This window comes from Gigantopelta aegis, chromosome 10 (genome assembly GCF_016097555.1).
Source record: "Gigantopelta aegis isolate Gae_Host chromosome 10, Gae_host_genome, whole genome shotgun sequence".
NCBI lineage: Eukaryota > Metazoa > Mollusca > Gastropoda > Neomphalida > Peltospiridae > Gigantopelta > Gigantopelta aegis.
In genome coordinates, this window is record NC_054708.1 from 37,839,120 (window position 1) to 37,862,181 (window position 23,062).

The 23,062-nt window shown below is 35.1% G+C and overlaps 2 protein-coding genes across 2 annotated transcripts; one reads left to right on the plus strand and one right to left on the minus strand.

Annotated features, from left to right (window-relative positions):
- Positions 1-1,312: 1,312 nt before the first annotated feature.
- Positions 1,313-6,883, plus strand: LOC121383611. The gene is made up of 2 exons (XM_041513702.1): positions 1,313-1,356; positions 6,217-6,883. Exons 1-2 carry the CDS (start codon positions 1,313-1,315, stop codon positions 6,881-6,883), a joined length of 711 nt encoding a protein of 236 aa, XP_041369636.1.
- Positions 6,884-9,875: 2,992 nt separating this feature from the next.
- Positions 9,876-18,268, minus strand: LOC121383613 (jerky protein homolog-like). Its single transcript, XM_041513703.1, has 2 exons — positions 17,606-18,268; positions 9,876-9,995 (listed from the first exon to the last, which is right to left on the minus strand). The coding sequence occupies exons 1-2, from the start codon at positions 18,266-18,268 to the stop codon at positions 9,876-9,878; spliced, it is 783 nt and encodes a 260-aa protein (XP_041369637.1).
- Positions 18,269-23,062: the final 4,794 nt, after the last annotated feature.

Genomic DNA, 23,062 nt, shown 5'->3' on the forward strand with positions numbered 1-23,062 from the left:
TGTCTAAATATGTAGACGTGTATTGCTTTTGAAAATAAGCCTTTACTCATTCAGTTAAAGGATTGACTCCGAATAATGAAGTCTTGTTTGTATGGGTTTTTCTTTTAAATGTGGAGGACAGAAGTAGGTATCAATCATAAATGTGTTTAACCAGGAAATGATTGGATTGACAGTGGATGCACCTTGATGTAGGCCTATTGATATATTTCGAAATGTTTTTTTTTTTTAAACATATATGATTACGTATATATGTACTTGTTTTTAATAATTGCAATGCCATATTTAAATGGTATCAGTCTTCAGTTAATATATTAATTAGTATTTTTTATTGCGAAAAACGTAATTCATAACAATTTCGCTACAACGGCAAATATGGGCATATTTCAAAATACTCGTTTTGGTATCGGATGAAATTTGAAACCAATCCTTTTATGTCATTCACATTATTAGGAAGTAAAATAGTATTGTTTTGTAGGAGGCAGGAGGAGCTGCATGAGTACTATGCATAAAAAATCCTTAATTAACCCATTTTGACGTGAAGTATAAATAGTTTTGTTGTCGGACATGGATAGAAATCAAAGATGTCAGCTTAACAGAATCAATGCGACATTCTATTAAAAGTCTTTGAGGGAACTTTGTTTAAACAATGCTTTTTTGATTTCCAAGAAACCTGTTTGAAATCTAGATTACTTACTTCTCTGATTAACCCTTTGTCTTATATAGGTACTTTAGTTTTTGTGTCAGATGGAAATTATATTTTGGTATTGGATGGAAATAATATTTCATACATTTCATCAGTATAATTTTAATGAACATGTTATACCACACCGAGTATATACTTTAAAGTGTTTTCTTCATCATTATACTTTATTAAGAAATTGCATTTATGACTCTTAAAGGGGCATTCCTGACTTTACAGACATTTAAGTATTGCCCCTGCAAATAAGGATTTTAATTAATAAAACTGGATATTAATTACATTTTCTTGCTTAGAATATTAATGTGTATAAACATGTGTTTCTGGTATTTCAAATGTTTATAGTAGCTTAAACTGGATTTATTTTTTTACATGTACAAAATTAATGAAGGCAAAAAATCTAGTTGGAGCCGCTAATGTGAATTATTGGGTCTGGTGTTGACAACTTTTAAAACATGCCCATATACAAATACACACACATATTATTTTCTTTATTAATAAAATAAATGTCATAAATGTTTCCAATTACAGTTTCTTGGAGTATGGAATTTGATATGGACAACATATGATATGCATAAAAATGGCACATACCTATCTTCCACATTTAACTTCCTGATGAATGCAGAACATGAAGCTGTCATGATAGTAACACGATACAAGTAAGCTTTATATATTACCTACAGACCTCAAGAATATGCTTTACCTTAGCTTAATTTAAACCCTCTGATGTACAAGTTGAATTTGTAAATCATCATATATTTAATCCCAGTAGTTTTCTTTCTATAAATAGCAGCAGTCATAATTTAGACACACCTTCTTAAGAATTGTTAGTTTTTAAGTATAAATAATTATAAATATTTTCATAATCATATTAACTTTGATTGTGATTTTTAGACAATTAAAATAATGATAATAAGTTAAATCTGTAGAAATAGTGACGGATATGAACATTAATATCCACATTGTTTACAATAAATGGTTACATAAATATCTTATTGTCCCTCGCTGTCTTTATAGAACAGGTCATAACAACACCCTGAATAATGTTATGGCATATTTCTGATGTCACATTAACAAATGTATTTGTGATTGGTGAAATTGACATCATTCATCGTACGCTATATACCACGTAACATATTAATTGCTTACGCTGATTAAGCAATTAATATGTTACGTGGTATATAGAATTTATTTTTATTGCTTGAAGCTACGAGCTTATCAGCACTGCAGATATTCACACACAGTATATACACACACACAAGAGAATTCGATTATCAACACATTGGGTTTACATTTACCATAGTTTGACACCCAATAGCCGATGTATTTTTCGTGCTGGGGTGTCGTTAAACATTCATCCATTCATTCATTCATTCGATTATCAAATTGTACGTCGATCAAATATACAATATAAAGAACTTCAGTGAGAACGCACCAATAATATGTTATTGAGAAAACAATAAATTAAGAAATAATAGTACATTTAACTGTGTGTTTTTATAACTAGATGTTATATTGTAGGCGTTTAGTAACCTCAATATCAAAAATAAAGGTTAGAGTTATTGTAAACTTTATAGCAACAGAACAACAGCAATAAAAACTGATCATTGGGAGTTGCGTTTTTATTGACGTTCAGTATATTTTGTAATATACATGTGATATACGTATGAATAGATTGCAACGATAATACAGTCAATATTCCAGAACAAATACCCCCCCCCAACTCCCCCCTCCAAAAAAAACAAAAACAACAACAACAAAACCGCCAACAAAACAACAAAAAACCCAAGAACAACACAAAACAACCCACTAGTTTAAAAAAAAATCAATTACAAGATAAAATAGGTTGCTAATAAAAGTGGATCATATAGATCATACTAAAGGATCGTACTTAATTTTTGGTCTAAACATTTTAATATATTAGGATGCTTAGTAGGACCCATTTAGTTCCCACAAGATGAAATCCTGTCAGATGTTTATTAAAGACCTGGTCCCTGTTCCACGAAACGATCTTATCACTATGTTCACCTTAAGGTGATATAAGGGCAAAGATCGCTTCGAGGAATGGGTCTCTTATCCATGTCTTATTTCGGAGGCTGCATTGAACATTGTAGCAAACATGATGAATCTAAACCAGCTTTAAGAATAATGTTTGCACTGATTTAATGACATTAGTGTCTTTAACGAAATGACTGTCAAAGGGACAAAACAGAACAAAAACTGTGGTACATTGCAAACTATCAAAAGCTCTATTAATTGTTTTTGTATTTATTTTTTGAAGTAAGTGTGCGCTACCAATGCTGACGTATACCACCCCTATGTTTTTTAAATGATTATACTGTTTTGGTATATCTCCTAATGGCATATTAGCCTGGTCCACTATTAGTTGTTGTTGTTGTTTGTTTGTTTTGTTTTGTCTTGTTTTGTGTGTGCCCGAATTTAGTTAAACACACTTAGTGGGTGTCTTTCAAAGTGTACACCCCCTCCCCCCATAGACTTGAACTTGTTACAGAAAACTAGTGAACTATTTTTGTCTCCATCTGTGACTGACAGGGGGTGGGTGGGTGCAACTTGGGAGAAATTGAATACTTGTGTGCATATATTTTTTTGCAAAGTGTATGCATGCCTATAGTAATACCTGTATGTGTTCTGCTTTGTTGTTAATATTCTGTTATGATTGTAACCAAATGCTGCAAACCGTACCTCTCCATGACCTTGTTTACACATTTAGCTTTTCTACTTTTGTTCATTGTTTGTCTTTCCTGTCCTATCTACTACTCCACTGTCTTTCCTTTACTTGAATGGTTAAAATTAAAAATCATGTTGAATGTTGCATTTAATAACATTCCAAATTTAAATGTGTTGGTAAAAATGGGTGTCGCTTAGCTGCTAGATATAGCACAACCATCAAAATCTTTGATATGTTTAATTCTGTTGTATTTTGTACTGTATATTTATTTACCCCATTCTGCTTCTGTATGTCTCCTACCTTGCTCAGAAATAAATTGTTTTATTATTTGGTGTTCGATGTCGATTGACTTAGCGATTTATCGGGCAAGAGTAGGACCGTACTACAGTACTGGATGTGGTAAACAGATCATTGACTTCTTGTGTTTGTACCTTTTTCTAAGCTATAGATTTCTGGGGCAACGAGGTGTATTATTGGTTTTCGTGTTGATATTTGTGTCCAGGGATGTCCATCTAAATCCTGGTCCTTCCCTTACTGAGTCGGCTAGTTTACCTGTTGTCCATCTGAATGTAAATGGTCTGGTATCAAAAGTGAACGTTACTGAAATGGAATTGAGTGATTTTGACGTGATTGCTATTACGGAAACCCACTTAAACCCAAATATTTTGAATGGAGAAATTATAATTAAAGGATTTAAAGAACCATACCTTAAGAAAGGACTTACAATACTCTGGGCGGTGTAGCAATTTATGTAAAACATAGGGATGATATGGATATCCTTGGTCTGGAAGCTCTATGGGTGGAAATAAATCATAATAATTGTAAAATTGTAATTGGTAACTTTTATTGTGCACCTATGGATACATGGAAATCTAATAGAAGAATTGTTTAGATGTGGCATGGATAATCGAATAAACAAGGTTGTTATGGTCGGAGATTTTAATTCAAGTATTTTCGAACGCAACCATCATAAAATCGACCATTTTTGTGCCCCCTTCCAATTGTATCAACTAATTAAAGAACTTACACGAATTACTCAAAACAGTAAAAACATTCTTGATTTAATATTTGTCTCTTGTCCATTATATGTTGAAACTGTTGAAGTTCTAACCCCTTTCTGTAGCGACCTTTGCCCATTTGCATTTTATATTGGCCCTAAATTACAAAAAGAAAGAAAGAAAGGCATTCCAGAGGACTTTATGGGATTACCCATCTGCCGATATTTGTGGTCTAAAAATATTTATTTTGGACTTGGACTGGGATAATATTTTTGATTCTGAGTCGATCGATATAATAACTTCAAATTTAACGAATATTCTACTGAATGCAGGTAAAACGTGTATTCCTTACAAAACTGTTACAGTACGACCAAATGACAAACCATTTATGAATGGAACCATTCAAAGATTAATCAGGCAAAGGCAAAAGCTACACCATAAAGCTAAAACTCTCAACACACCTGTAGCTTGGGCAAACTTCAGAAAAATAAGAAATCTTGTAATTAAGGAAGTACGTAAATGTAAGTCCGATTATTTTAACACACTTGATGACAAAAGTAATACCTCTGATGATACTGGATCAAAACACTGGTGGAAGCTTGTTAATACGCATTAAAAAAAAATCGTGGTTATGGTAATTCAATGATACCCATTTTTGTTGATGGCACTGTCATTGAAGACCCCAAAGGGGAAGCTAATGCATTCAATGAGGGTTTTAAAAATAAAACAATCTACCTTAGATTCTCCACAAGTAGAGCTTCCAATACTAGTTAGTATGGTTAATGATCCACTTACGGATATTGTATTAGAGCAAACTGAAGTGGAGGACATCCTAAATTCACTTGACGTATCCAAATCATTGGGTCCTGACCTTATTAGTAATAGATTACTGAAATTATTAGCTAAAGAACTCTCTTATCCCCTTACACGATTGTTTAATTTATCATTGTACTACTCCTTTTTTCTATCTGCATGGAAACTTGCAAATGTAAATCCTATTCATAAAATAGGTAGTATAGGTAGTACTTTCAAATTATAGACCAATCTAAACGTTTTGAAAAATGCATTTTGAAACACATTTTTAACGTCTTTAGAACTAACAATATCATAACAAAATCTCAATCTGGGTTTATTCCAGGTGATTCAACCGTAAACCAGCTTCTGGATTTGTTTCACTTTATTTTTCAATCTATGGATCAAGGAAAGGAATTTAGAGCAGTATTTTGTGATATAAGTAAAGCTTTTGATAGAGTTTGGCACAATGGTTTAATTCACAAATTGGAAAATGTTGGTATAAAAGGAAAATTATTAGCATGGTTTGAAAGTTATCTATTCCATCGGGAACAGCGTGTAGTATTACATAACCAGTTTTCTCATATCAAGACTGTCCCTGCAGGTGTCCCTCAAGGTTCCATCCTCGGTCCTATTCTTTCTTTTCTGTTTTTTTGATTTTATACATATATATATATATATATATATATATATATATATATATATATATATATATATATATATATATATATATATATATGATATTGTAAGAGATATCACCTCAAATATACGACTGTTTGCTGATGATACTTCGCTGTATATAACTGTTGAAAATCCTAATGCATGTTGTAAAATCTTAAACACAGATTTAGAGTGTACGTATTAATAGATGGGCAAAAAATGGTTAGTAAAAGTTAGTCCTAATAAAACTGAAACAATGACTTTCGGTCGTAAAGATTTAAACACTGATAATCCTAGGTTATTCTTAGACAATGTTCAGATATCTGAGGTTGAGGTTCATAAACATTTCGGTCTAACGTTTCAAATTTTTTGTCATTCAGTACATCCACTCTTCCACAATCGATTACGGCTGGATACCTCAATGTACCTGTTGAGCCCTTTGTTCTGAATCCCCTTCGCTGTTTCAAGTGCCAGAAATATGGTCATGGCCAGAATGCCTGTCGAGGTAAACTTACATGTGCTCGTTGTGGTCAGTTTGACCACGACAGCAAAAGAAGCCAACAGGACCTTCTGTGTATAAACTGCAAGGGAGATCACTTCACTTACTCGCGAGAGTGTCCGAGGTGGAAAGTGGAAAAGAGAGTTCAACAGGTTAAAGTTAAGAAACGTTTAACCTTTGCTGACGCCAGAAAACTGGTGGAGATTTTACAACCTGCCACAGCAGCAAAATCATATGCTGCTGCAGTGAAGGTTTCCAGCAGAAGCATATCTGTCAATACTGATTTGACATGGCCATACAATGAGGTTACGTTTAAAAAGCTCTCTCATAGAGAGAAAACAGTTAAGCAAGCTGCAAAAGCTGTTCCGCAGCAGAATGAAGCTACCCAGAAAAAGAAAAATGTTTCTACTGTTTCAGCTTCTACCAGTATGACCCAGGTATCTTTGGATTCTCAGAATCCACTAGGCAAGCCGAGTGCTGGGGTACCAGTCCCCAGTCTCGCAGGGAAAGATACCAAGAAACAAACTAAGGATTGTCGTTCGGGATGACTTAAAAATCAGAGAAACAGTTGATTCCACGAAACAATCTTTGTGACGTTTTGGCTGATATGGAAGATCATATGAATGTTTCCACTGATCATCATCTACAACCTCAGAAACCACACAAGCCAAAGAGAACTCCTGTACTTCCCCCTGATGACTAATTCGGTCATTCAGTGGAACTGCCGTGGACTTAGGCCCAATTTAGATGAATTAAGTCTTTTAGTTAACAAACATAATCCTAATGCAGTGTGTCTTCAAGAAACTTTCTTGAAGGATACTGATCATATTACCAGGGGAGGAGAGGATTTAACCTCTATCACAAGTTTCACGAAACTGACAATAGAGCATCTGGGGTTGTTTCCATTCTTTTTCATGAAAACATTCCTCAGAGTTTAGTGACATTAAATACTAATTTACAAGTTGTGGCTGTAAAAGTCACGGCTCATAAAACTATTACTCTATGTTCAGTTTATTTACCTCCTCGTAATCATTTTAATTTTAATCCAAGGGATCTTCAAGATCTTATTAACCAGCTCCCTACACCGTTTATTATTATGGGGGGTTTTAATGGTCACCACACTTTGTGGGGATGGAAGAATTTTAATATTAGAGTTAAGCAATTGGAAGACTTAATTCTCAAAAAATGACTTACATTTATTTAATGATAAAAGTCATACATATTTTCATTATGCTAGTGGTTCTTTCACTTCTGTAGATTTAACCCTTTGTAGTCCTTCAGTTTTTCTTGATTTCTCCTGGAAAGTTGGTTCAGACCCTTGTGGTTGTGATCACTTTCCCATTATTTTGGAGAATGATGGAACTCCATCACTTGACAGGGTTCAAAGGTGGAACTTGGCAGAGGCAAATTTGGGTCAGTTTCGGCATCTGTGCAGCACTCGACTGCAACAGTTTGCCATTGCTGATGCTGATGATCTAATGTCTCTATTCACTTCCATCTTAAAGGGTATTGCAGATGAAACTATTCCTAAGACTTCGGCAGTGCCACAGCGTTTCAATAAACCATGGTTTAATGATATGTGCAAGGATGCATTCAAAGAGCGAAACAGGCTCCTTGAGAGGTTCAAACGTGAACCTACTGGGGATAACCTGGATGTATTTCGTATTGTTAGGGCTAAGGCTCGAAGAGAAATTAGACAAGAACTCCAAGTTGAATTCACAAACATCAGTGAAATCTGTCTGGAATAGGATCCGTAAAATCAAAGGTAAAGAATCCAGTAATACAGTTCATCATTTGTCTGTCAATGATACGGATGTCACGTCTCATTGTGACATTGCCAATGCATTGGCAGATAACTTTTCTCATAATTCATCTTCTGCTTTCAGTACAGATGCTTTTACATCTGTCAGAACTAAAGCTGAAAAGCAGTCCATTAATTTTTATTTGAAAATGCTGAAGTATACAACAGACATTTCTCTATGGAGGAATTGCAGGATGCTTTTCGTAGAGCCCATGATACTTCAGTAGGAACAGATGAAATTCATTATCAGTTATTAAAACATTTACCTGAATCATCTTTGATGGTTCTTTTGAATATTTTTAATAACATCTGGATTTCTGGAGTCTTTCCTTCTGATTGGAGGAAAGCTATTATCATTCCTATTCCCAAGTCTGGTAAGGATCCAACCAATCCTACTAGTTATCACCCTATTACTTTGACAAGTTGCATTTGTAAAACCATGGAACGAATGTTCAATCGTAGACTCGCCTGGTATCTTGAATACCACAAATTGCTTATTAACGTGCAACGTGGGTTCAGATCTAGACGTAGCATGGTTGATCATCTTGTTATATTTGAAATGTTTTGTAGGTAAGCTTTTATCCATAATTAGCTCTTGGTTTCAGTGTTCTTTGATTTGGAGAAGGCTTACGATACCACTTGGAAGTATGGCATTTTAAAAGACCTCCATGGCATGGACCTAAGAGGTCGACTTCCTGTTTTTACATCTTAATTTTTAAAAGCTAGATCTTTTAAAGTCCGGGTGGAGTAGACTTTGTCTGACATTCACCCACAGGAGATGGGTGTGCCTCAAGGTAGTATCCTGTCTGTAACTTTATTTTCTGTGAAAATTAACAGCATTATCCAGTGTTTAATACCTGGTGTGGATTGCTGGTTATATGTAGATGATTTTCAGATTTGCTATAGATCATCTAATATGAGTATTATTGAAAGTAAGTTGCAGCTTTGTTTGAATAAACTTCGTCAATGGACAACTTAAAATGGCTTTCGATTCTCAAAGGCAAAAACGGTTTGTATGCACATCTGCCAGAAAAGATGTCTCCACTTAGATCCACAGTTGTTTTTGCTCAAAAGTCTAATTCCAGTTGTGGAGGAGACTACATTTCTGTGGGTTATCTTTGACAGGAAGCTATCTTTTGTATGTTAGATATGTTAAAAAGAAGGGCTTAAAAGCTCTCAATATTTTAAAAGTTATTGGTAATACGGAATGGGAAGCAGACCGGAATGTTATGCCCGTGAGGTCAAAATTTGATTATGGATGCATTGTGTATAGGTCGGCATGCAAGTCTTACTTGCAGCTGCTATATCCTATACACATCCAGAGACTTAGGCTTTGTCTTGGTGCATTTAGAACATCTCCTGTAGAGAGCTTGTACGTTGATGCACACGAACCTTGTTTGGGTGCTAAACGTGCAAAGCTTTGCCTGCAGTATGCTACCAAGATTAAATCTTAACCGAAATAGCCTACACATTATGCGCTGTTTGATGCCAGGCTAAATGCTAAGGTACATTTGGTCTTCGCATTCAGCGTTTTTTTGTTGCTTTCCAACATTGATTTATCAGACACTTTGGAAACTCCTTCATATTTTGTTTTACCACCTTGGTGTATTACACCACCTAAAATTGTCTTTGATCTGGCACATCTGAAAAAAGATCGTACAGATGCTGTTGTTTATAAACAGTTTTTCATGGAAATTCAAGACAAGTACCGTGATTACATTCCTGTGTATACAGACAGATCACAGGATGGGAATTCTGTGGCTTGTGGTACAGTTTTCAACACCAAACACAGTACTTTCTATGAGATTGCCTGACTTGGCATCAATTTTTAGTGCTGAAGTTTGGGCAGTCATTACAGCCTGAAATGAAATCGAAGATTCGATTGAATCCAATTTGATTATTTTTACCGACTCACTTTCGTGTCTCCAAGCTTTGCGCAATATGAAGCTGGACCATCCCTTAATTGGGATGGTGAGACGAAAGTGTGTCTTGTTATCCATTGCCAATAAAGACATTGTATTTTGTTGGGTGCCTAGCCATGTTGGCATCAGGGGTAATGAAAAGGCAGATTCTGCTGCCAAGTCTGCTTTGGACTTGCCTCATGCCAAGGTTGGTGTGCCGTATACTGATTTTAAACATGCTATAAATAAATTTATCTTTTCGACTTGGCAACATGATTGGGACGGTGCGATTGCTAACAAGCTTCATGCCATCAAGCCAGTCTTCGGAGAGTGGCAGCCCTCCTATAGACAGTGCAGGAAGGATGAAATAGTCTTGCGTCGTGCTCGCATCGGTCATACATATTTGACCCATTCATTTATCTTAAGGAAAAATCCTCCACCTCAGTGTAAGCACAGTCAGTGTACTCTGATGGTGCGCCACATTTTGGTGGAGTGTAAGCATCTTAAAGAAACTCAAAAGGATATATTTGGCCGACGTAATGTGATGGAATCATTTCGATTCCATCCAGAATGTGTGTTACAATGTTTACGTGATACTGACTTTTACTCTAAATTTTAATTTTATCTATCTGTGATATTTGTATTCATGCACAGTTCTTTACACTGTGTTTTTGTTTGACTATTAAATTTTTATACTGATGTGGTTCATCATTTAATGTTTTGTATTTACCATAGTTTGACACCCCATAGCCGATGTATTTTTTGTGCTGGGGTGTCGTTAAACATTCATTCATTCATTCATTCATTCTTTCCTTCTGCAGTAAAATATGGAACAATCTGTTGCCTGATATTAGAAATTTTTCTCTTCACTAAAATTGTTTAAAATACAAATGAACAAAGACGACCCTGCTGTTCCATCCTATTTCTATGAAGGTGATAGAAGGCAACAGATTCTACATAGCCGACCCCTTCTTGTACTTTTGGGCATCCAGTTCAAGATGCTGAAATTGTTTTTATGTTTTTGTCCAACATACGCTGCAGCTCGCAATACCCATTCACTGAACTATTATAATCTCAAGTGTCATACTTTACTATTTGGAGATTCAAATTTAAGTGTCCAAGATAATATCTCTATATTTAAATCTGTTCAGAATTTTCTTATTATTAGTAAGCGTTTTGAGATCAATTAACCATTTAACCATTCTGTTTGCTATTTATTCTTTGTTTCATCTACACCTTCCTCTCTTCTATTCCACCCAATTATCCGTGTTATCTTTATTGTAATATTGTTCTAGCCATCTTTATGTATAGCATGTATATTTGTTAAATGTAGGGAGAGGCCTTAATATAGGCACTTGCCTGTTGGCCAATTCCAGATTTGATCTATGAATAAATATTGTTTAAACCAACATTGTAGCAAACATGATTAATCTAAGCCAACTTTATGAGCTTACAAGAATAATATTTGCACTGATTTAGTGACATAACAAATGGCAGATTGGCTAATATGTTTATGTATATTACTATTAGTGTAATTTAATTCAAATTCCATTAACATTTTTAGGTTGCCTAGTGAAGAGTGCACTGAGCCAGAGGTATATTATATGCAACAACTTTCACCAGGACACTATCTTGTGAATCAAGGAAAAGGTAATTAAGGTGTATGATTGCTCTATACATGTACAAAAGGTGTATGTATACATATATGTATGTATGTATTAATATTATGTAGTTTTCAAAGATTCATTTTGCACCAAATCAGCATATATGACATAGACAAGAATTTATAGCAAATGGGTCATAGGCTTGAAACATTTACATTTGGTTGGCGTGAACTGTTTGAAAATCTTTGCTTAGTTATACTTGTCATATCCTTGCCCACGGAACTCGGAGTCATCTTGTGCAACATTCACTTCATCTCTGAACATACCATTTATGCAGACCTTGCCATTTAAGTCCCCTGCATGTGCTGTAACCTCGCCGTGGTGCAGGGGTATAACATTCTCTTTGAGAATGGCCAATACAGCACAAAATTTAAGTTTTGAGTAAAATTCAGTATCCGTAAAATTCTGTGATATTTGTGTTTTTGCACAGTTCTTTACACTGTTTTTGTTTAAGTCTTGAATTTTTATATTGATGTTGATCATCACTTTATTTATTTGCATTACCATAGTTTGACACCCAATAGCCGATGTATTTTTCGTGCTGGGGTGTCGTTAAACATTCATTCATTCATTCATTCATTCATTCATTCGCCATTTAAGTGGACGTATCACTCTCATTCCCCAACACTCCCCTGAGACAAATTTTAGCTCACCGTAGCATATGAATTTATATAGAGAATAACTGTTTACTGCCTTAAGATATTGGCGTTATTCTGTCAAAGTTAGAATGGCTAATGGCATTCAGCATTCAATATTGGACCTGAGCAGGTCTATACCGATACCGTAAGACAGTAAATGGTTATTTTATTTATCCTATATTCTAACAAGAATATTAAAAAAATCATATTTATACACCACTTCCGTTCTCGTTATCATGTTGTTGTTTTTTTGTTAAAAGTGTATGTGTATTTACCGACACACCTACATTTTTCCTACAGAAAGTGTATGTGTAGTATGATATACCTACAATTTTCATTTAACTGTACAGCTAAATTTAAAAAAACAGAAGGAAAAAAAAAGAGATGAATAATTCAGTTATTGACATAACTTACTCTGAAATGAGGAAGGTATATACGTTGTTTCTCTTATATTTGATGATCACGTGCCGATTCGGATAAGCGCACGATTGCACGACTGTTGCTTACACCTTCAGTCAAGATCACACTTCGGTTGTAACACATTGTTTTTCAAATGCTTCAACACTAGGTATCTATATTAGGGGAATTTTTCTCTTGTGGTGCACAATGTCCAGTTATTGCTTATACAGAAGAGCTGTATAACTCAATGCTATTAAATAACTGAAAGTGTAAACTATTTTTCAATGAAAGCTGATTAATATCCATGAAGACTGCGGTCTTTGCATGTGAGTGAGATCGCAAGTCTTTTCCCATAACCAAAACCGATCTAATGCCAAAACAAAATAAGTTATAAAAATACATTTGTCAGATTAACATATTGGAATATAAAATACAGGGAATAATGCAACAATAAAACTAGCAAAATCACCCCAAAAGCAGTCATATATTTTGGTGACTTTTCTGACCCATAGCACCTTTCAGGCTATCGACAGGAACTAAATCACGCACCTCGGGTTCCAAGGACCCTCTTAGCCATTGTCTGCTACATGTGTATATTCTGACATGTTAACTGTCCATCAGCTGTTGTGTTGTTGTTTGGATCAATGTTGTAATACAACAATTTGAGCGGGCTGTGTGTCAGATGATATCTTATAGCTTGTATTGGAAATATCGCAAAATATACAACAATTACCTCCTCTTATTGTACAGAAAATATTTCTCAGTACTCAGTACCTTGATTTTTGTATAGAAAATATTTCGCAATAGAGAGTACTTTGTGTCTTCTGTGGTTAACATTTCACAATACACAATACTTTGTGTCTTCTTGTATAGAAGGCGTGGGACGTAGCCCAGTGATAAATTGCTCGATAGATGCGCGTTGGTGGGCCCATTGGGCTATTTCTCATTTCAACCAGAGCACCACGACTGGTGTACTAAAGTCCGTGATGTGTACTATCATGTCTATTATATGTAAAAAATTACCAAATGTCCAATAGCCGGTGATTAATAAATTATTGTGCTCTAGTAGTGTTGTTAAACAAAACAAACTTTCTTGTATAGAAAATATTTCATAATACACAGTACTTTATGCCTTCTTGTATAAGACAAATTTTGCATTGCACAGTACTTTATGTTGTCTTATATACGAAATATTTTGCAATACACAGTACTTTGTCTTGCATTGCACACTATTTTGTGTCTTCTTATATAGAAATATTTTGCAATACACGGTACTTTGTATCTTCTTATATTAGAAATATTTTGCAATACACAATACTTTGTGTCGTCTTGCAAAGGAAAAATCTTGAAATACACACTTATACACACACACAAATACAAATATATACAGAATATCAGGTTACTAAGTTTTGATATCATGGTTATTTGACGAGGTTTAGAATTAGGATATTTTTAGGTATAGATAACAGTGTAACAGGTGAGTTTCATATTTTATCAACATTCTTTGCAGGAAGCTACTTGCTTTTTTGTTTCAAATGTTTAATTCGAAATAAATTCAGAATAATGCCGAATCACCCCCTAAAATTTTCTCCTCCCGACGAAATATTTCAAAATAAACCCCCTTTGAAATAGAATCGCCACGATCCACGAAATAAAAAACCCCCTTAAAATATTTGCCCCCTTAAAATGTTCTAATGGACATCTAATGTTGAATGGTGGTGGAATAAGGGAACATAAACATATTTAAATCACCTGTTCTGATATATACACTTGTGCATGCCACACACACACACACGCGCGCGCACGCGCGAATAGGCACACATGATGCATCCACACACACAGACAGTGTGACACACACGCAAGATAAAACACGCACCCACGCACAGATAAACACACACAGACACACGCACGTACACATACAGACACACATACAGAAACACACACGCATTCACCTACACACACGCGCGTACACGTTAGATGAATGGACAAAGAAAGGACGGATGGGTATATGGATGAGTATATAGATCTGATAGATAGATGAACGGTTGGATGGATGGACGGAAGGATGGATAGATAGATAGATATATAATAAATAAAATGATACGTTAGGATGTTCCACATAATACTAGTAAGTCTTTTCCACGTCGCAAGTTGTTTCATTCATACCGGGAGAAATCTATCCATGTATGGTAAACACTAAAGGATGGGGTAGGTATCGTATCGCAATCTAACTACTATACTCTACTGATATAGCGGCTACATGTTGGGGGAGAGTTAATTTCGCTCTCTAGCTACTATACTCTTTTTATTTTTAGTGGCTTGTATATGTAGGAAACGAGTGTTGTGTATATTGAGGCAGAGTATTTGTGGCAAGATAATGTTTGCAAAGATCACTAACGGGTTATGACATGCTAGCACCAATTGGGGGAGATAATGACATTATTAGTTACGCGGGTTTTTGACAGGGCGTACGGGATTGTATGTCCCTCCAAAATCTGTATTTCCTGAAGCGCAGCGTACAATCCCATATGCCCTGTCAAAAACCCGCGTAACGAGTTTATTACCTTTTAGATATATTTTTTTTATATAAGTAAACTAAAATTACACTAACAAAATAAATAAAGTACACACACATTTGAGTTTGAGTTTAAGAATAAAATGACATAACATCAAATTCCTCAAAATATATTGGATTTTTTTAAAAAAACAAATAACTTAGTTACTATGCAAGGTGTTTACAACTTTTTTGTTGGCTGTTTGAGCATTAAGAGTGTCAACAAGGATTCCGGGTGGTTTTATCGCGAAACCATTTCGTCACCTGTGTTTCGCAAAGGGAGATAACTCTTAGCGCCTTATTATCTTGCGTGTTTTAAACGTTTACGATTATGTTGTAATCGTATCGGAAAAACAAAATTGAACACTGGCAGCCGAACAAAAAATATTTGTTGTGTTGTACTAAGTTGTAGAACGTGTAAAAAAGCATGTCGAGTTATTGTTTGTGATAATTAGCCCAAGTTCTACCACGGTAACTGATTCCGCAATGCTATATTCTAGCATTAGATTTTAACACGCGAAAAACTACAATCTAGCACATTTTTTGGCCAAATGTGCTCAAGAAATCTTCAAATAAACAGTAAAAATAAAAAATAACGAATTGTGGTATTCCCATTCATAATGAATTCAAGTCTTTTAACAATTTAATCAGTGAGCCGTGTTTGAAAAAAATTTGTCGGTCTCATCCGCAATTTGTATTTTCGTAAAACCAGTCAAGCAAGTCACGTAACATTTCGTACACCCCGACAAATTCTGCATTTTCCCGCAAATCCTGTATTTTCCAGAAAATGAAACGGTGTACTTGTGGTATGCATTGGTTATTAACCAATCAAAACGCATGGAATTTATCTAAACGGTCATAAGTATGTTTATCTAACTTCAGTTACTGGAACAATGTATGAATTATTCATTTCAACTGTGAAATATTTGTAAGAAAATATAATGAAAGTTTATACTATGACACTTCTTCAAGAATAGTTTGTTTTCTTTCTGTGTGGTACTAAACATTTTATCTGTTATAAAATACATTAACAGCTAGTAAAAATTATGTTCTTAGATGACATGTTACAGCGTACATGTATAAATATAATATCTTATAATATGCACAACTATCTGAGAACATGGTCAAAGGAAAAGTACATTTAATATACTTTCACACCCACGAACATTCCTGTCCACTTTGATGTTAGGCATACAATGTAGTAATTAGAAGATATCAACGATAATGACTGATACAATTTAACTAAAATTATTAACATTTTCCAATATAAGATAGGTGAAATTTTGTTTACCATACGTCACCCATTCTCATTTGATTTTGACAACGTTAACTGCTGCTGTATGTGAAGCTAATCTTATACAGTTTTGAGCAACTATCTTGCTTCATCCTACTATCCAGAAGACTATACCAAGAGTCAAAAGTGACGTCTGCGAAAAAGTCGAAGGTATTTACATTTGAAGACCGTACACTGTACCACATAGGAAACAATGGAAAGCGACAGAAGGTCGTTAGTGGAGGAGAAGAGAAAATGACCTCAATGCAATCCCTTCACAGTGACCTTATAGGGAGGTGTAACTTTGGCAAAAACGTGACCATCAAGAAATTATCTGATAGTATATATATATATATATATATATATATATCTATATGTATGTATGTGTGTGTGTGTATATGTGTATGTATGTATGTATGTATGTAAGTATGTATATAAAATTACTACGAATGTGAGATTCTATTTATCACATAATTATATATATAGACTAACCTGAGAGCTAAATACACTATCATATTAGACCAATATATTACTGGTGGAGCATAACAAACTCCCCTACTTTGCAAATTAGAATAGTACACTAGTAGGAGAGTGAAATAAACTAGCTCACCTTGTGTGTATATATATAACCTCGATTTAACACCAACCAATGTTCCAAAATAATTTTGGCATTATATCGAGTTGGGTTTACTACTAAACGTAATATTTTTTTAAGTTGCTGAATGTCAGGAATATGACTTATTTTTTAAATGTAAATAACAGTAACAAAAGTAACAACAACCAGGTAACAACATTATTATTTTATTTGTCTGTAAACATGGCAAGTCAATACACTAAAACGTAAAACGCGCACATGTATGCGTTTCAATCGATCTGTGAAATACATTTATTTTTATTCTTTAATCTTTTTTGAACATGTTCAGAATGTTTTTTTGCTGAGCACCTGATAGAATTATCTCATTCAGTCGTGTTTGAAAGGCTGTCAAAATGTTAATATCTGAATCAACAGAATGTTGATTCCCTTCTACAAAACGTATCACCATGTTCATGACATCCCTGGCACTAACCGCCGACGGAATGGGCTCCGGTTCAGCGTCGGACTCTTCTTCCTGGTCATCAGTCGTTTCATTGTGAATCTTGTTAACACTTTCAAGAATCTGCTCGTTGCTGATATTAGCAAATGTCTCTGCTTCGTTGTCAATGTTGACAAACTCGTCAAAATCCATTCTCAGCTGTTCGTCGATTGAAAGTCGGCCCGTGACGTCACCAACCAGATCTCGCAACGCTGTCATTTCATTGGCTGGTTCTTGATGGAAGTCGGTATGAGGGTCCCGAGGAACGACCCCTGTGTGAATCCAACAATTTTTTATGGTGGTGGCACTGACAATATCCCAAGCATGTTTGACAAAACGAATGCCGTCACTCAGTGGTAGCTGCAGATCTTTACCAGTCTTGTTGTTATCAATACACTGTACCAGTCGTTGAAGTTGCATTCGCCTGTACTGTCCTTTGAAAGCTTGGATAATGCCGGCATCGAGTGGTTGAAGATGGCTCGTCGTGGTTGGTGGCAGAAAGTGAATTTTAATGTTTGACAGTTTCTTTGGGATGCATTGTCCATGAGGAGCAAGATTTTTCTTTTCTGTCGTTTCATCATGGTGTTCATGTTTGTTAAATAACGTGCAAACAGTTCTCTGTTCATCCATGCTTTTTTATTTGTCTCGTAATCCACGTACAAATTCAAGTTAAAGTTTTTAAAACATCTAGGTTTCGCTGATTTTCCTATCACAAGCGGTTTTAGCTTATCAGAGCCGTCGGCATTGGCACATAGAACAATCGTTATCCTGTCCTTGTATTTTTTGGTCCGCTTATTGTCGGTCGTCGTTGAGAGGGATTGAGGGATATTTTCATCTTCCCACTTTTCCTTTTGAAATAGAATATCACCAACTGTCCTTCGTTTTACAGGATAGGCCCACAACGCTGAAAAGTGATTGGCAATATCTTGTTGACTTTTAGTTGAATTTATCTTCGAGTACTGAACAATTTCTCTTTTTTTAACTGCGTCTAATACGATACGTTTTCGCTTTAAATCCATTCTGCTATAATAAAATACGTTACCGGTGTCGTCGTATTTATGCCAAAGCTAAATAGCAACTTAACATGAGGCCATGGTCGAAATATGCTTGAGCATAATAAAACTTACCTAAAGTTTGTTTATTAATTAAACTTGAGTCGTTGCTGCCAGCACTTCAAAGACCCGACGTAACAATCCGCGATTGAAATAATGAATCTAATGCACCCCTCTGTCACGTGATCACTATAGCGGCTGTTCTTTCTATACTGAGTGTTGATTAGACACACACACCGCGCCTGCCTAAACAATTCTAGCACTTACATCCGTTAATTGCTACACAATAAACAAAAACAGATTCAGTGTGTACTGCCAGTGTACAACGGTGTTAGGATTTCCCCTCGTTAGTAATTATCACTATAATCAACTTTGTGACCAGACCATTGGCGGAAAAATCGAGGGAATTATAATGGCTAAATGGAGTTCGGTTCAAAAACGTCGATGGCGGATGGCGGATACCGAGGGTGGCGTTATATCGAGGGAAATAAACATGAATGAAAACGGTACTTTAAAGAAAGTTGGCGGTATGCGAGGTTGGCGTTAAATCGGGGGGCAATAAATCGAGGGTACATATACATACATACATACATACATACATACATACATATATATATACACACACATCATCACATTAGATAAGTACACTACCAGGAGAGCGCAAATTCTCCCCTACATATACACCACTACATCAGTAGAATTACTAGTATAGTGGACAACACAGTCTCCCCTGTAATTATCAAATTCAGTTTACATCGAAGAGGTCACTAAATTTAATGGGAAAGCGAAACATATTTTCTCAATTATATATGACGGAGAGTATATATGTTTATTCAAATACTATTGATTAATGTCTTCCAGAAAAATTAAGATGCATGACGTATGAATACCCTATGGAGAAAATCAGCACACCAATGAAATAAAGAAATAAAGTCTCGTCTATAGTCTCTACAGTAATTAATTATAACCATAGACGGTATAATCTAAAGGTGAAATAGGGTGTATTCTTCTGATGTAATGTTGTATAATTAGAAGGATAATCCATTCGCTGGAGAACTGTTTCCAAAATGTGTCTAATATATAGGGATATTTCGATAACCAATAAAGCATGATGTAGCTCAAGCGGTAGCGTGTCCGCCTGTGAAGCGGTCGGTCATCGGATCGATCCTTCTCAATAGACCCATTTGCAGCTTGCACTATTTTCTGTTCCAACCAGTGGTCCACAACTGGTTCATCAAAGGTCGTGGCATGTGCTGTCCTGTATGTGAGAAAGTGCATATAAAAGACCCTTGCTGCTTATCAGAAAGAGTAGCCGGCGGGTTTCCTCTAAATAAATATATCAGATTGACCATATGTTTGAAGTCCAATAGCCGATGATCAAATAAAAATCAATGTGCTCTAGAGGTGTCGTTAAATAAAACAAACTTTACGGCATATAAAAGACCCTTGTTGCTTATTGGTAAGAATAGCCTATGTGGCGGCAGCGGGTTTCCTTTAAAGAAATATGTCAGAAAGACCATATGTTTGACGTCCAGTAGCCGATGATAAGATAAAAATCAATGTGCTCTAGCGGCATCGTTAAATAAAACAAACTTTACTTTTTACTTTTTATTAAAGACAGCACATAGCCTATGCGTATGGTAAAAATAGATTATCGTCCTATATATAACACATTATATAGGGGCGAATATATTTGGAGGGGGGCGAGAAATAAATCCTTCGACCGGCGATTCTATTTAGAAATAAAATCTCCTGGGGCGATTTTATATCGAAATATCCGGAGTAGAAAATGATAAATTTGCATCCTACGTAGCTTATGTGTTGCAGTATTTTCTATTTCTGTATCTTTGACATAGATATTTAAATATTTTTGTTTAATGCGAAATAGCTTTTGGGCGGTGGTAAGTAACGTGCATTTCGTTTTATTTTCATTTAGAAGCATATTATTTTTTGTGCTCCAGACACCTGTGTCTAAAATCTTCATTCAGTTTGGCTTCAGTTATATTAAGAACTGGATGGACCAAATGTATGTCGTCGTATCATCAACACATACGTTTATTCGTGAACTATTGACAGTGGGTGGTAGGTCATTGATAAATATCAATACCAACAGGGGGCCTAACACCAATACTTGTGGAACACCAGAATTTAGTACTGACATTGACTTCATAAATGCAAAAAATGCTGTGGTCTGTTACTCAAATAAGAGGTTATCCACTCTATGGCATTTGCATTAAAATATTAATATTTTAGTTTTGATCAATGTCTTAATTAAATAATGCCTGTAAATTTCCTTCATCCATCCCTTGCAGCCACATAGCTGTGAATTTTGTACGGTCCGTTTGTCATGTATGAAATTTCTGAAAATCTTATATTGTTCTTTGTGAGGAAGACAGTAATAAGTTAAATGGGAACATAATTAAGTTTGCTATATGTTTTCCCAAAGACCTTTGATAGAGTTGGTAAAATATGTATTGCATTAGGTTGTTAATAATATGTGGATTGTGTTGTTATAAGTTTATACGTTTTTGCATTTAGGTCCATTTCTCAGAAACTGTAAGTCTCAGTTAAATGACACTTGGTTTTTAGCTGTATCTGTGAATGTTCATCTTAGTCCATATTAAAATAATTTTGCCACTCCCTCCCCTATACCGTACAAGTTTGCCATTCACTTTCAAAGCAGGTGGGATGTAGCTCAGTAGTAATAGAGCACTTGCCTGAGATGCTGCGGATAATAGGATCACCCTCGCTGGCCTCAGGGTTTTCCCATCCCAACCAGTTCCTCATGACCAGTATATAAAAGGCAGTGGTGTGTACTGTCTAATCTATGAACAAGTGAATATAATAGGTCCCTTTCTACTTTTTCCAAAAATTAGTGGTAGGAGGCTGTCCTTTCAGCAACTGTAAAATTAACCATTTGTTAGACAAAACATTATTAGCCATAGTTTAAAATATGCTGATCTCAGGTACCACATATGTGGAAACAGTGACATTTGAGTTTTATGAGTTAAAGTGAATTCTTTTTTTCTCAACAGGTGCTATGAAAGTAATATTTTCGGACTACTCAAAAGCAGTAATGTATGCCTGTATTCAACAAGATATTGGCCAGTATTGTGCAAAGGAAAACACCCGTATTTCAATTTTTTCACGTGACTACACAATATCTGAGACTGAATTCAATTCACTTCAGAAATACATAACATTTCTGAAGATATGTACACAGGCAGCTGACCTTGTGGAAGCTTATTCTGGTATGTTCTGTTTCTTTTAATTTGGATAGCAGTTAGCGATATAGAGGAAGCATATCATTTAGTTTGTCAGTCACCTTCTTTAATATTTCTTTTTAATGGGTAAATAATTTGTTTTGATAAATTTGAGACCCACAGTTATTATTGTTTAATGAATTTTATTTTTGCTTTTTGTGCATATGAACATAATTGATATCCAGATACCCGGAGGTGTTATAAAACTGTTATCAAAGTAAATTTCTACAGTCAATTTTTGTGCCTTTTATAAAAATAAATTCATCCATCCATACATTCACTCATTCATTCATTCATTCATTTATTCATTCATTCATTCTTATGTGTTTTCAAATGTGTCATTTCAGGGATGTGTTCGTTGTCTCAGAGATACAAGCAGACTATTGGCTACACTTTTCCTGTGTCAGGTCAGAGTTGAGGCTGTTGAACCATTAAATATCAAAGAGCAATATTCAAGTTTTGGAGAAAGTTCTAATAGTGAATATGAACTTGCTTCAGTCAGTTCTGAAAGATGCCTTATGCCATTACCCAGGTTTACAACATCAGTAGATTATTGTATGCTTCCTTGTACTTAAGCTACTGTTGGGTTTGGTCAAGATCCCATTGCACATTGTCATCGGTATGATGCACACAGAAAGAAGTAGCATAGTTCATTTATAACTTGATTCACAAGACCAGTATTAAATACATGATAATTTACTTAAAAACATTATGGCATGAGACACAAAATTACCAACGTCATTTAATAATAACACTTAATACTACTAGTATGTCTTCATAAATTACTAGTATGTCTCCATGTGCACATGTTTGAACGTAAACGTGTGTATGAGAAGAATCACGGGAATGTTTTACTTGTTGTGGCTCCATGTGTACATGTATGCATTAAACGTGATAATATCTTACGTCCATGCAAGAATGAATCACAGATCTGCTTTGAGGGAATTCTGGGAATGAGGGAATTCTCACATTCGTTCATACATTAATACAAACAATTTTAAACAACAAATAACATTTAACAAGTAACGTGTAAACAGTGACTTTATTAATCTGAAATAAAGAAAATAGATTTTTTTTCTTTTTCTAAGCATTTTTAAAAGTAGTGCAAA

Bases quoted from the DNA above. Each gene is read 5' to 3' on its own strand.
- LOC121383611 (XM_041513702.1), top strand. From the start codon at position 1,313: ATGAATGCAGAACATGAAGCTGTCATGATAGTAACACGATACAA. The intron at 1,357-6,216 runs GTAAGCTTTATA...TTTGTCATTCAG, and splicing joins ATGATAGTAACACGATACAA to TACATCCACTCTTCCACAAT.
- LOC121383613 (XM_041513703.1), bottom strand. From the start codon at position 18,268: ATGGATGAACAGAGAACTGTTTGCACGTTATTTAACAAACATGAACAC. The intron at 9,996-17,605 runs GTGATACGTTTT...ATTTCATTTCAG, and splicing joins CCAGGGATGTCATGAACATG to GCTGTAATGACTGCCCAAAC.